This window comes from Notamacropus eugenii, chromosome 5, assembly GCF_028372415.1.
Source record: "Notamacropus eugenii isolate mMacEug1 chromosome 5, mMacEug1.pri_v2, whole genome shotgun sequence".
In the NCBI taxonomy this organism is placed as follows: domain Eukaryota; kingdom Metazoa; phylum Chordata; class Mammalia; order Diprotodontia; family Macropodidae; genus Notamacropus; species Notamacropus eugenii.
In genome coordinates this window covers 357,133,052-357,147,999 of record NC_092876.1, presented here as the reverse complement: position 1 = coordinate 357,147,999, position 14,948 = coordinate 357,133,052, and the positions used below count along the sequence as shown (strand labels likewise).

The following is a 14,948-nucleotide window of genomic DNA, read 5'->3' as shown; positions in this document are numbered from 1 at the left end:
TATTTTGACAGATAAAGACATCTTCATGAGAGGACATTTCAGCCTCTACCTTACATAAAAAATACGGGGTCAGTGAAGATGCATGCATTGTGTGCATTTTAACCTAAAGTACGTTGCGTTTCTTTTACTGTGGCCACAGAAGAAGGTGTTCTCTCTCTCTCTTTCTTTCTTTCTCTCTCTCTCTCCCTTCCTCCCCCTCCCTCTCTTTCTTTCTCTGTCTTTCAACAGTGTGTATTTTTTTTCTGTTATACTTCCAAAAGCAAATGTGAATGTCTTCTAAAATGTATATGGCTTTAAGTCACAAACTTCTTTAGCCTCAGTTTATTGGAACAATTCATATAGCATCCCACTGAGAGCTATTGAAAATGTTTTTAATAGTATCTCTCTTCAGGAGAACTTACTTATTTTTTGTGTGGCATGCGGTTAAATTATGGAGTTAGACATCTTATGTTTTTTTAAAGCAATATAAATTAAGGCTCTGGCATAATTGACTTTAGCTGAATGATAATTTTTTTTTATTTCTTTTAAACACAGAAACAAACCAAACATAGTTCTATCTAGAGTGACATATTGGCAGAAATATGGAGTCAGCTCTGTATCTTTAGCTTTTACTACTTTTATCTGTATGGCCTACAAATCATTTAACCTTTAATGATATAAAAGTGAATTAAGAGAGTTTAGATAATCCTTAATGTCTTCCAGTCCTTAAATTCTATTCTTCTGCTCTCCAGCTTTCTCTAGCAGTGGGTGTTTGGGGTGAGGGGAGAAGTGGAGGAAAGAAAAAGAGAATTATCTGTTAAAGGGACTGTAAAATGCCTCATTCAGGCTAGTCCCTATAACATACTTCTAGCCTTTCTAAGACTCAAGTTTTAGGTCATTTGATAGGCAGCAAATAATGATTAGTCCTTAAATGCCTGTCTCACTAAAGTGCAGCGTGACTAGACTGTATATACCTTGTGTATTTGTTGTGGGACTTTCTAATCTTCAGTTTCTTATGATAAGGTAACTTTGCCATCTAAGTAAGGTCTCACATGGAGTCTAAGGAAGTCTTTTTGTCTAGTTCTGTTCTGTTATTGTTATAAATGAAATTTTAGCATGGTTCATTCATTTTCATGCTTGGACAGCTCTATTCTCTTTGTAACTATCAATTTCTACAAATCTAAAACAATCTAGAAATTTTTACATATGACATTTGGTGTATTTTTCATTCTTTTGCTTTTCTATTATTACTTCAGTGATTATGCAGTTCTTTGTGTACATCCGTTATTTCATGTTTATGTTTTTTTATTACGAAATCCAACATCATAACTACAGTGTCCAAGACTGGTAAAGTTTGCATTTAATTTCTTAATTATATATATTTAGATTGTTAGTGGTAGACTTCAGACATTTTGCCTTTTAGTTTGCTTTATTATAATCAGGTGTTTTGAAATCAAAACACCATTCTAATATTGTTTCATGTTAGTAAAGTTTACATAATTATTAAGAGAAGTAATCATTTATTTTTATTAGAAAATGAGTGTTTTTCCCCTATCTTAGAAGGAAGTTTCTGTTTCTTTAGAAAGCAGGATTTCCAGTTGCCCAGGGCATTGAGAACCTTGATATTTTGGTGCCAAGCAAAGCTATTTTGAGTTTTCTTCACATATGGAATGCTTTTTTAAAAAAAAAATCAGCATTGAATATTTTTCTTATCCAGTCATCTAATAAACTTGAAAAATACTTTTAATAAATATTACTTAAGGGAATGTCTTGTATCAAACATATATATGTATGTGGGCATGTGTGTGTGATTATATATGTATATTATCACACATGTGTACACACACACATATACATATATAATCACACACATGTCATTAGTGAAAAGTTGTCTCAGATTTTTAAAAGATAAAACCATCTCAACAAACTCTGGAATGTGTACAGTGTTATGTGCTTGTACCTTTGATATTAGCAGCAATATGTGGGTTAATTTGGTTTTGTCTAAGCTATAATTCCGCTTATTTTCTCAGCTCTGAAGGGTAAATGCAAATGAGTGCTGAATATTAAATATTTGAGACAATTTAAATAGTAGCATGGAAATCATGTTTAGAATTATAGGGAACCCTCCCCCCCAACTTTTCTTTTGTTTTCATTATATGTGGCAGTCATATTGTTTATTCTTTTTTAATGCAGGATCGATCTTCCACCCACACATAAACCACCTCCTGTGTATGAAGAAAGATCCCTCCCTGTGCCTCAAAATGAAATCACACATCAGGTAGGTTAATGAGCACACATCACCTCAGAGTACAAAGTACCCAGCCTTATGTAAATGGTTTGTTTCTTGAAATTGAATAGTAGGTATATAGCACTCTATAGCTTGTTCATTGCTCTGAAAACTGAGGTAGTGCAAGCCTCTATTTGTCTTTATTCTTGATGATTAGTGGTATGAGTTTTTCTTTTAGGAGTTGAGGAAAATTTATTTGAGATGCTTAGAAATAAAATTCATTAAAAATTTGGTACTTGATTTATGTAACATTAACATGTACGGTAAGTATACCTATTGGAATCTAAATTTAAATATTGCTTCTTTTGAAAATGAATACTTTGTTCTCTTTCATAATAATGGGAGATATGGATTATTCAGAATAAAAAATGAACTCACTAAAACCCTGTGTTATATTCATAAGTTACCTTTGGAAATTTTGGAGTAGTTATACTGTTAGCCTTTAATAATTTTACCTGCCATTTCAGTTTGAATATGACAAGTTACTTTACTAGAAATTAAATTTGTTTGAGGGAGGGGAAGTATCCTGGAAGTAGGAGGAAATCCCAATGTCACTGCATAGGGAGGAATTGTATTAAGAGATACTTAGCTGCTTCCCCATTCCTCTGGATTGATCATGTCCTTCACTGTTTGCTGCCAGATCCTGGGACCCTCTGATAAGTTCCAGCTATACTACCTCAACAGAGTAGATTTTTTTTTTTTAAGAGGATGACTTGACTTGATGTATAAAGGCTCACCTATCCCTTTCTTACAAAGAGACTTTATATTCCTGTAAAAACAAGGACCCCAACGTACACAGGAGGGCCTGCTGTACAGGTTCTTTGATCTGCTGTTCTAAAAAGAAAGCAGCTTTTGAGGGGTCGACAATCCCTTTAATCAAGCCCATATATCATTCACTTAGTTCAGGGGGAAAAGTCAGCACCCTGGACTTCAGAGAAAATACAAACAGAGAAATAAAAACCAACAGACAGTGCTTCCAACTGTCTGACCATAAGCAATACATACATCACAGATCAACAGATAGATCAACTGTCTGAGGATTACATACGTAGTTACCAGAGAGAGAAGCACCAACATCTGAGTTTTCAAAGTGGTGGGGCAAGAGAGCTCTCCTTAGTGACTGTAAGCCCCAAAGTAAAAGCTCATCTCACTTTTATACACTTTTCAGAGCCAGAGGGCATCATAACCCTTGAGTGCCTCATTAGATAATTAACAAAAGATATGGGCCTCCACTAATCAAGCTCCCCTTAATGAGCAGGCCCATTAGTGGATGAGGAAGATCTTTAACTCTCAGATTAGCATTACAATTCCTTATTTTCCTCAGGGGAGAAAACAAACAAGCAGATATAAACAAAGTTAATAATTAACTAGGAGTAGCGCTTATGAGCAAAGAGAGAAAACCCTATATCTCCCTGTATTAGTCAGATAATTGAATGGAGGACCTATTAGTAGTAACAGTAAGCTTGACCTCAAGTTGAGGAGCCTCACAATAAATAAAGTGTCATGTGGTTAATCAGGTAATTTTTGGACCGGTGGATTTTAGGAAGAGATAAGGAAATTTGAATAGCTAGAAAAGAAGCATTCAAGATATGGTTTAAGCAAAAACACAGAGGTAGGTGCTATTATATATTACTGTATATGGGGAATAGCAAGCTTGAATGTTTTAAGGAGGAGAGGTTTGCAAGAATAGTGAAAAGTGAAGTTAGAGAAACATTGGCAAGAGAAGGTATGCTTTATGGTGCTCTGAAAGGAGTCCAGGGACATTATAGTCCTGGCACTGCTACCTACTAACCCTCTGACCTTGGTCAAATTGCTTTGCCTTCCCAATACTGTATACTCATCTGTAAAATGAAAGGGTCTAAGGTCCTTTCTAGCTTTAAAACACTGGGATTCTGTGCTATACTATATTGAGTGTTAAGCTTTAACCTCTTCAAGAGTATCTAAACTTGAGTGGTGGATGAAATAATTCCCAAGTCTGTAAAGCATTTGGATATTTAAAGCTAAATTAGCAATCAACTTGTAAGATTAAAGCATTATTATTCATATTATAATCTAGTCATAGAATAATTATATGGTTATTTATATAATATATTAGTGTTGTGATATCAAAAATGTAAAATGCACAGTAACTGCCTTTTACCTTCCTAGTTTCTGAGAGATCTATAGAGCACCTAGTTACCATCAGGTAATTTATTGCAGTAGTCCTTGTACATATTGTGTTAAGTTTATGTGCTGTGATAGCCCTTCTGATGCTTATCAGAAATGATTAGAAACATGCTTTTTCTCCTGGTGAAGAAAAGGATACATGACATAACTGAAAGACACTGATCATCACTCCTGGTACTTGTTCTCAGAGCCAGGCATAGGGACCAGATCAAGACCAGGGACATAGTACTAGACCCCATCAAGTTCTAGATAGACCTCTTTTGGAAAATGATCTTTGTCCAAGTCTCAACTGCTGTCATTTCTATTGAAGAGGTAACACCAACTTCATTTAGCCACTAATGATTTCCCTGGGGAAAACTGGAGCAGGATTAAATCTTCCTATCTCCATTTAATTATACATCTTAGCAGCTAGTACTAGACAACATTTCCTTCTAGTTACTAGTAACTGAGGAACCCTAAGATGTCTAAACTATTCAGGTACCTTCAATTTGTTGGTATTATATAGAAGAAATTATTCTTAGTATCATTACCATCTAGAAGTGAAGCTGCTTAAGTGATAGATCCTGTTTATGAGTTACTCCAAAGCAAAAAGTTTATTAGGAAACATCAATTCTACTAATTTTGAAGTGAAATATTCTGATATTAATAGTGACAGCTATATCAAGGATGTTTAAATATGCCTATATAATAATATGGAGATAATTCTTTGATAATTCAAGACTGGTAATTTCATCCATATAAGTTGTATACATTCTCCACAGAGGCAGGTTTTTGCTCCACTCTCACATATTTACATGCACACACTAAATTGGTAGAAACTTTTATATGTCTTGATCACATTCTATTCTTTATTTTTAGTTAAGCTATACCGGTGCTCTTGGCGTGTTTGAAAAAATCTCTTAACTGTTAGATTAGATTGATGTAGATTGTTTCATCCCCATGAACACTTCAGTGGATCCATGATTCCCATAGTATATTTATTTCCTTTACTCTTAAAGATCATAACCCATCCACTCTCATTCTGTAATACACACACACACACATAGTATATTTATTTCCTTTACCCTTAAAGATTATAACCCACCAGTGCAGAAATCTGTATTATTTGACTATACACATTTGTAATGGGGGGTATCATTTTGTTTCTCTTGCTTTCTTGATGGGAGAAGGTGGGTTGTCAGGGAAGAAGCAGGAAGAGGAAGTAGATATCTTCATGAAAATAAAATTTGTTTAAAAAAGTTCTTGTCCATGTTTTTCTGTAAAATTTCAGAAGAGAATCTTCCTAACATGTTGTTTCAGCCATTATTTGAGTCTATAACATTAGGACTGTCAACTACCCTTCGCATTAAGTACATGGCTAGTATGCCTCCCTTTCTGGTAATTCAAGTCTTTATGTCTTCAGTCATTGGTAATGCTTAATCCCGTTTATAAGTTGCATCCATCCATCTTTCTATTTCTGTTTGATTTACTTGAAATTTTAACTTTTTGGTCAAAATTAGTGTTCCATGATTTGTCACCAAGTAGAATAATAGGGAGAATTATCCAATCAAACTATGATACTGTCTGTCATTCATGACATAACCATTTTCTTTTCTGTTTGTACAGATAATCATTGGTAATTTGCTATAGCCTACCTAGGTGCACTTTGCATTTTTCCATTGCCCCTTATTTCAGCTGCAATAGTAAGGAGAAAATTCATAATGATTGAAAATATCACAGATGGTACTATTATAAAAAAAAAATTTATCAAAAAGACAACAGTTGTTAAGTCATGTACCTTCTTTGTCGTTGTGGGAAGGGAATAGTCAGGCTTACACAAAATTTTCTATAGTTGGCCACATTTTTTTTTAAAATTTATTTATTTAACTTTTAACATTCATTTTCACAAAATTTTTGGTTCCAAATTTTCTCCCCATTTGTCTCCTCCCCCCACCCCAAAACACCGAGCATTCTAATTGCCCCTATCACTAATCTGCCCTCTCTTCTGTCATCCCTCCCTTCCTTTGTCCCCATCTTCTCTTTTATCCTGTAGGGCCAGATAACTTTCTATACCCCATTACCCTGTATTTCTTATTTCCTAGTAGCAAGAACAGTACTCAACAGTTGTTGCTAAAACTTTGAATTCCAACTTCTCTTCATCCCTCCCTCCCCACCCATTCCCTTTGGGAAGGCAAGCAATTCAATATAGGCCATATCTGTGTAGTTTTGCAAATGACTTCCATAATAGTCCTGTTGTGTAACACTAACTATATTTCCCTCCATCCTATCCTGCCCCCCATTGCTTCTATTCTCTCTTTTGATCCTGTCCCTCCCCAAATGTGTTGACTTCAAATTGTTCCCTCCTCCCATTGTCCTCCCTTCCATCATCTCCCCCACCCTGCTTGTCCCCTTCTCCCCCACTTTCCTGTATTGTAAGATAGGTTTTCATACCAAAATGAGTGTGCATTTTATTCCTTCCTTTAGTCAAATGCGATGAGAGTAAACTTCATGTTTTTCTCTCACCTCCCCTCTTTTTCCCTCCACTAAAAAGTCTTTTGCTTGCCTCTTTTATGAGAGATAATTTGCTCCATTCCATTTCTCCCTTTCTCCTCCCAATATATTTCTCTCTCACCGCTTAATTTCATTTTTTTAAGAAATGATCCCATCCTACTCAATTCACTCTGTGCTCTCTGTCTCTGTGTGTGTGCATGCATGTGTGCGTGTGCGTGTGCGTGTGTGTGTGTGTGTAATCCCACCCAGTACCCAGATACTGAAAAGTTTCAAGAGTTATAAATATTGTCTTTCCATGTAGGAATGTAAACAGTTCAACTTTAGTAAGTCCCTTATGACTTCTCTTTGCTGTTTACCTTTTCCTGCTTCTCTTCATTCTTGTGTTTGAAAGTCAAATTTTCTTCTCAGCTCTGGTCTTTTCATCAAGAATGCTTGAAAGTCCTCTATTTCATTGAAAGACCATTTTTTCCCCTGAAGTATTATACTCAGTTTTGCTGGGTAGGTGATTCTTGGTTTTAGTGCTAGTTCCTTTGAGTTCTGGAATACATATTTCATACCCTTCGATCCCTTAATGTAGAAGCTGCTAGATCTTGTGTTATCCTGATTGTATTTCCACAGTACTTGAATTGTTTCTTTATAACTGCTTGCAATATTTTCTCCTTGACCAGGGAACTCTGGAATTTGGCCACAATGTTCCTAGGAATTTCTCTTTTTGGATCTCTTTCAGGCGGTGACTGGTGGATTCTTTCAATATTTATTTTGCCCTCTGGTTCTGGAATCTCAGGGCAGTTTTCCTTGATAATTTCATGAAAGATGATGTCTAGGCTCTTTTTTTGATCATGGCTTTCAGGTAGGCCCATCATTTTTAAATTGTCTCTCCTGGATCTATTTTCCAGGTCAGTTGTTTTTCCAATTAGATATTTCACATTATCTTTCATTTTTTCATTCTTTTGGTTTTGTTTTGTGATTTCTTGGTTTCTCATAAAGTCATTAGCCTCCATCTGTTCCATTCTAATTTTGAAAGAACTATTTTCCTCAGTGAGCTTTTGAATCTCCTTTTCCATTTGGCTAATTTTGCTTTTGAAAGCATTCTTCTCATTGGCTCTTTGACCCTCTTTTGCCAATTGAGTTAGCCTATTTTTCAAGGTGTTATTTTCTTCAGCATTTTTTTGGGTCTCCTTTACCTGCTTTTCATGCTTTTCTTGCATCTCTCATTTCTCTTCTCAGTTTTTCCTCCACCTCTCTTACTTGATTTTCAAAATCCTTTTTGAACTCTTCCATGGCCTGAGCCCATTGAATATTTATTTTGGATGTTTGGGATACAGAAGTCTTGACTTTTATGTCTTTCCCTGATGGTAGTAAGCATTGTTCTTCCTCATCTGAAAGGATGGGAGGAGATATCTGTTCCCCAAGAAAGTAACCTTCCGTGGTCTAATTTTTTTTCCCCTTTTCTGGGCATTTTCCCAGCCAGTTACTTGACTTTTGAGTTTCTTCTCCACACCCACCTTGACTTCAGATCCACCCTGCTAGTGCTTGGGGGCTGAGATTCAAATGCTGCTTCCCAGCCTCAGGGCTTTCGTCAGGGGCAGGGCTGCTATTCAGTGTGAGATTAAGTTCAGGTGCTCGGGTAAGGGCAGGGCTGCCACACGGGGCTTAGTTCCCTCAGGGGGTTTATGCAGAGACCTTCAACAATGGATCTGAGCTCCTGCCTGCTTTGGGAGCCCCTGTCTGCTGCTGCCTCAGCTGCTGTCTCCCAACGGGGCCTGAGTTATGGAGACACCGCATTCCCCTCTCAGCCAGCCAAAAAGACCTTCTCCCTGACCTTTGGCGCTTGTGGGTGGAGGGATCTGTGCTGCTGCTGGAGATTCTGTCCCTGAAGCCTGCTTGGATCTGCTTCTCTCGGTGCCTCCCAGCCAAGGCAGGGCTGGGCTCTGCTCCAGGTTCGGGTGCACCACAGACCTTTCCTGTCAGTTTTTCAGGTCTCTCTGGAACAGAAATCTCCTCCACCCCATTGTTCTATGGCTTCTGCTGCTCCAGAATTTGTTGGGAGTTCTTCTTTACAGGTATTTTATGGGCTGTGGGTTAGGAGCTAGCATATGTATATCTTTCTACTCCTAGTTGACCACATTTTAAAAATTATATAATTGTCTCAAAAGTGTAGAGACTACAAGATCCCACCTTGTTAATGTTTACTTATTTAAAAAACCCAAACATTTAACTCAATAGAGAAGAATAAAAGCCTAGGGGCTTTCTTTAAACAGGGTGTTTTCTTTGCATGTATTGAAACTATGCACGATTCCTTGATTGACACAAAGAGATTAAAGAGATTGATGGTTCTCCATACTTAATTTTTTTAAAAAAGCAGAAAAACACATGGCCGCATCATAGATTATGTCCTCTGAAAAATATTGGAAAATATTAGTATTTAAAAGATAGGGAGTTCTACTACAGTGGTAGAAATCTGTTAGGAATTATCAGAATCATGGCATAGTTTTCCAAATGTGGTCCAGCTTGGTCTCCTAGTAACCCTTTGGTTTATGTTTATGTGCATGTATGTATGTGTGTGTGTTTGTATGTGTGTGTATATCCACAGAATTTGTGCATAACTTTAATGTGTACATGTTAACTGTAGCCTTTCCAAGATATGTATACAATATATAAACCTATGCATATATACGTATATATACTTATGCAAAAATTATTTCTCTGAATATGTGTATGCACATATATACATACATACATACACACACATATGTGTGTTCATATATATATATGATATATGACTGTATGATCAAAAAATGTGTCTGCGCTATGTGCCTGTGGCCTATTACTGATATGAGTCAATAATAACCTTTTATAGTAACTTTTATATAGTAACACCATTTTTTATATAGTTACACCATTAAATCCTTCCAATTATGAGAGTAAACATCTGTATTACAAAGAAAAAAGAATAAAAAGTGTTTAAAAAATACAGCCTACAGTTGAAGCAATTCAGTCTTGACCTCTTTAAACAAGGTATTAATTATGCAGAAGATATAAAAGTAATACAAGGAAGAAATGACATAGATATTGACTAGAATAAATTCATATAGAAGTTGAGCAGATATAAATAGTCACCATACCAGGGCGACCAAAAGAACCAAAAAGAAAAATTGCCTTAATCAGCAAATACTTTACTTGGGTAAGCAGAAAGAGGCACTCAAAGGCAGCACTGGCTTAGATTATATACTGATTGTAAAAACTTACAGAGAAGAATGATGTGAGTTTATAAGCATTATTATCTTCTAATGAAGCAATGAAGAGTGCAGCTAGTTTAATGAAAGCTTGATAATTGACCCAACTCTGCAAAGTCATTACTAAGGCATGCAAAGATGAAAATAGAAGTAGTATAACAAATAGAAGAAAAACGTAAAAGATTTGCAATTTTATAATTTTCCACCATCAAGAGTAGTAGAGCCACTATCCTTAGATGCTAATACAGCAGCTTCAAATAAGCTTTTAAGAATGGCCTAAAATTGAAGAAAAGACTCTGAATTACACCAGATATCTAAAGAAGAGATTAATACTGGAGCCACCATAATTGTGAGGTCTTTAAGAAGTTGATTTACATGGTCTCTGAAGGAAGAAGAGATACCAAGTTTGGATGTGTGTGGAAAGGGTACAGAGGGTGAAACCTTGGGCCTAATTACTATCAAAGTAAAGCAACCAAAGAAACATGAAACAATCACAAAGACCTTCTCTCATCCATATCAGTTTTGCTGATCCTTTTTCTACTGTATCAAAGGCATTTTTGGTGACTATGTTAGAGTACAGACAGGCTTTTGTAAATAATATTCTACAGTGGACCAAATCTTTACCGTCATACAAATGACAGAGAAATGTAGCTAGTACAGGATCTCACTGGGCTTTTGTTTATTGATTCTTTAAAAAGAATGTGATTCGTTTGAGCAAAATGCCACTTTAAAAACACTTCCAACAAAGAGTCTTCATTTCATCTACATGTTTAAAAATTCCTTGAAAGATGTAACAGAGAAAGCATTGTTCAATGACCCATTGATTGTAGAGACCAGATATGTTTGCCACTGTGATACATTATATTTGATGTAGATCTTAAATTAAGAGAGATTCTTTATAGATGGATAAGTTCATTTGTAGAAAACAGCATGTTCTATCAGCCCTGGAGTATCACTTAGCTTCCTTTATCTCTTACCACTCAAAAACTTGAATGAGCTATCCATGCTGAAAGCAACAAGAATGTTCATTTGTCAAATTTGTCATGCAGTGTGATAACTAACAGTGCTTGTCCACTAATATGCAAATGTGAGAAATATGAATGAAATTGGAAAATAAATTAGGCCTAGAATTAAACAAGAAGTCAAGTGGAAAATAGGTTTGATTACCTTCAAGACATTACAAAGCATTTCTCCCAGAAACCTGTCTTTTTAATACCACTATTTTCCTGGGGTTATTGTTATTGGTTATGAGAGTCAGACCTCTCTTGAGGTATTAAGAATGAATATTGCAGAGGGTCTGCAAGTGTGAAGCTTAGGGTGTGAGAAGGCTGCAGCATAAGGAACTTCAAAGGTGGAATAATGTTTCTTGTATGAACAAAAAAATGATCGACTGTAAACAGTGAGAACAGAAAGGGAGACAACAAGTTAGGTAGACAGCCTGAATATCAGAACTGATGACATCAAGGAAAAGTGAAGGCACACATGTTATTTATTATTTATGGTGTCCTTGAAGAAGGTAAACATATGGAGGAGATCCTTCATGGTAAACTTAGGAGAATACTTGAACAGTAATTGTACCAGGTGGATGTGACTCATTCAAATTTCTCAGTAAAGAAAATATGGAGATTATTGAGTTAATAGACAGTTTTAGTATGATCATCTACCCATATAGACTCAGATGGAAAGGCAGTGTGCTTTTGTGAATAGAGAACCAGTTTAGGGGTCAAGAAAACTTGGATGCCAGTTCTGCTAAAGATACACAACAGGCTAAGTGACCCTGAACAAGTAACTTAAATGTCTCAGTGTCTTTGGGGCAGCTGTCTAAAACAGTGTTATAGACACTGTCCCTCTGCGTGAATGGTGGAAGTCTCCACATTGAGAGATCTCTAAACTGATGAAATCACACCTGGACCAAAATTTACTATTTATAGTCAAATCAATGACTTGCTAGAACAAATATAAAAATAATACAAAATAAGGTTGAATAATGCAGTATGGATGACAGGCACTGATATTGGCTATCACCATTTTCTAAGAAGTTTGACTATGTAAATCCTTTACTATGTTGAAGAGAACGAAAGAGCTTAAATTTCTCTTGTAAATTCCTAGTAAACACTTAATCTCCTTGCCAAAAGAAAAGAGATGGAAGTTATAGTTAATACCAGTATCAAAACACAGGATCTGAATAGGAAGGAACCTCTCAAGCTGTCTACCCAATCACTAAACATTTATGAAATACTTCTATGTGTCAGGCAATATGCTAGGCATTGGTGGTATGAAAATAGATGTGGAACAGCCCCAACCCTCCAGAAGTTTATATTCTTAACAAATCCACGTTTTTGAAGATTTTCGTTAAGGGTAAACTCACTACCTTCAGGAGGCAGACAATTTTATTTTTAGATACCACTAATTATTACATTTCTTTACTTTGAATCTGAGTTTATCTTTTCAGCTTCTTACCCACTGGTCCTTATTTTTCCCTCTGGGGGTTAAACAAAACAGATTTGTCTTTCACTGGGAAGTTCTTCAAATAGGTCAAGAGTAGCTAACCTTTTTTTACGTTATGGATCTCTTTGGTAGTCTGGTGAAGGCCATGGTCCCTTTCTCAGAATCTTGTTTTTAAATACATAAAACAGGGTTACAAATTAACTAATCATATTGCATGATAGTTTTCAATGTTGTAGGTTTTAAGACCTCAGATTAAGAACCCCTGAAATAGGTGAAAACTTACCTCATGTTTACCAATCTAAATATTCCTAGTTTTTTTCCATTGATTCTCATATAAGATAATTTTGAGACTTTCATACCGTTTTGCTTTGTCTTTCTTTTAGCACTTTCTAATTTATTTGTGTTCTTCAAACATGATACCCAGAAATTTATATAACATTCTGGATGTTAGGGAAGGATGGAACAATATTATTACCTCTCTCAACCTGGACACTAAGCCATTCATTGTAGCTTACTACAAACTAATAGTATATTGTCTTAACTGGGTCATCATATATCTAGGCAATCCATGTTCCTAATCATTCTTCCATCCTACCCACCATAGTGGCCATTCCAAACATTTTTGTCCCTCTTCAAACTTATAAGTACCCCTCCTTCAGTTAAGGACTTTTTCTTGTACGTTACTAATCATTTGTGGAGACCTTCCTCTTGTCCCTTTCTCATCTGATGTCAACTTAGATGCCTTCTCCAACTGTTCCTTCCACTTTTCTCATGTGAGTATAGGGCTCTTCTTGCCAAAGCATGCCCTTCTATATGCATCCTTGATTCCATCCTGTCTCTCTCCTTATTAGATTAGATAGATCCTCCATCATCCCCACTCTGTCCCTGTTAACTGCAGATATGCCCATGTCTCTCCCCTTTTTAAAAATATAAAACCAAAAAAACCTTATCCCTGCTGTCGTCCTTTGTCTCCCCTTCTCAGCTAAACTCACACTTACGCTGGTTTCCTTCACTTTCTTTCCAGAAACCAGATTCCAAAGATACCACTTTGGTGATCATTTAATTACTTGCCAAATCTAGTAGGCTTTTATACTATCAGTCACCGCCTGAATACTCTCTGCTAAGTTTCAGCAAACAGCTTTCTTCTGATCTTTTTCCAACCTGTCTGAACCACCCCTTTCCTGTCTCTTTTACTAGATCTTCAGGTTATGCTTATTAACTGTGAGTGTCCCCCTTGGGTCTGTTCTGGATACTTTGCTTTTCAATATTGTCTTTCTTGGTGATCTCACCAGCTACCATGGGTAGATACCTTATAGCTTTTTCCATATCAAATTTCACCCCATTACATTTAGCACACCAAACCTGTCAAAAAAGTTTTGAGGCCTTACTATCATGCAGTGCATTAGTTATCCTTTCCAGTTTTGTGCCATCTTCATTTTTGATAGATGTGTGTTTTAGGTGTTTAACCAAATCATTGATAAAAATATGAAATAGCATAGGGCCTAGCACTGGCTTAGAATACAAACTTGCTTACAAATGTTTAGCGGGCAACAGTGGAAGTTTATAAGCAATGCCACCTCATAAAACATCAAAAAACAGTAGAGGAAGAAAACATGTTTACAGAAAAGTTGACAGGAAACCTGACTAAGCAAGATCATCCTAAGAACATTTGTAGATAAACCTGATAGGAGTATAGGAGAAAAAAAATGCAAAAGATCTATAAAAATTTCTGACAACTAAAACTACCAAATTTGGATCCTAACATCACAGTCCTATAAATTTTGTAAAAGCATGAATTATTACTTTTAGCATTTACCCTATCAACCAAACACCATCTCATTCTTAACTCATTTTTATAAGGCCTGACTTTGTTGTTTTTGTTTGATATGTCCCCCTCTCTGCTTAGCCACTCCTTTAAAGACCAGACTAATTTCTGCCTCTTATGTAACGCCTTCTTCTGAGGACTCTGTTGGACATTGATTTCTCCCTTTGTGGCTACTGTAGACTTTCTTTTTACAATGCGTAATGAGTAATGAGACTGATTCTCCGTTTGAATTCTGGAACTCTTCATTGCTTCATAGTCACATTTTGTAAGGTTTTGTTCAACAATTGCTGCATGTATTTTCTTTTCCTCACCCTAATTCTAAGCCCATTGTTGACAAAAACCATTTCTTTTGCAGTGTCTTTATCAAGTTCTTGTGCATGTTTAAGCTTTGACAGCTTAGTTGTTATGATACTACAAATAACATGTAAACAGCATTTCAAAGCAAATTTATTAAAGATTCAATGAACTGCATTGCACAATTGCTTTTAAGTTTTAAAAATTAGGACTTTATTACAGG

At 36.0% G+C, this 14,948-nt stretch overlaps 1 protein-coding gene across 5 annotated transcripts in view; it reads left to right on the top strand.

The window, feature by feature from the left end:
- NECTIN3 (nectin cell adhesion molecule 3) overlaps window positions 1–14,948 on the top strand; it is a 300,234-nt gene that overhangs the window by 167,576 nt on the left and 117,710 nt on the right. For 3 of the 5 annotated variants that reach the window (XM_072614045.1, XM_072614046.1, XM_072614047.1), the window contains exon 7: window positions 2,173–2,257. In XM_072614045.1, coding sequence (XP_072470146.1) covers window positions 2,173–2,257 — 85 coding nt within the window. Of the gene's footprint in view, window positions 1–11; window positions 109–2,172; window positions 2,258–14,948 lie in introns of those variants that run through there. The other 2 variants (XR_011968027.1, XR_011968026.1) reach the window with 2 other exon arrangements.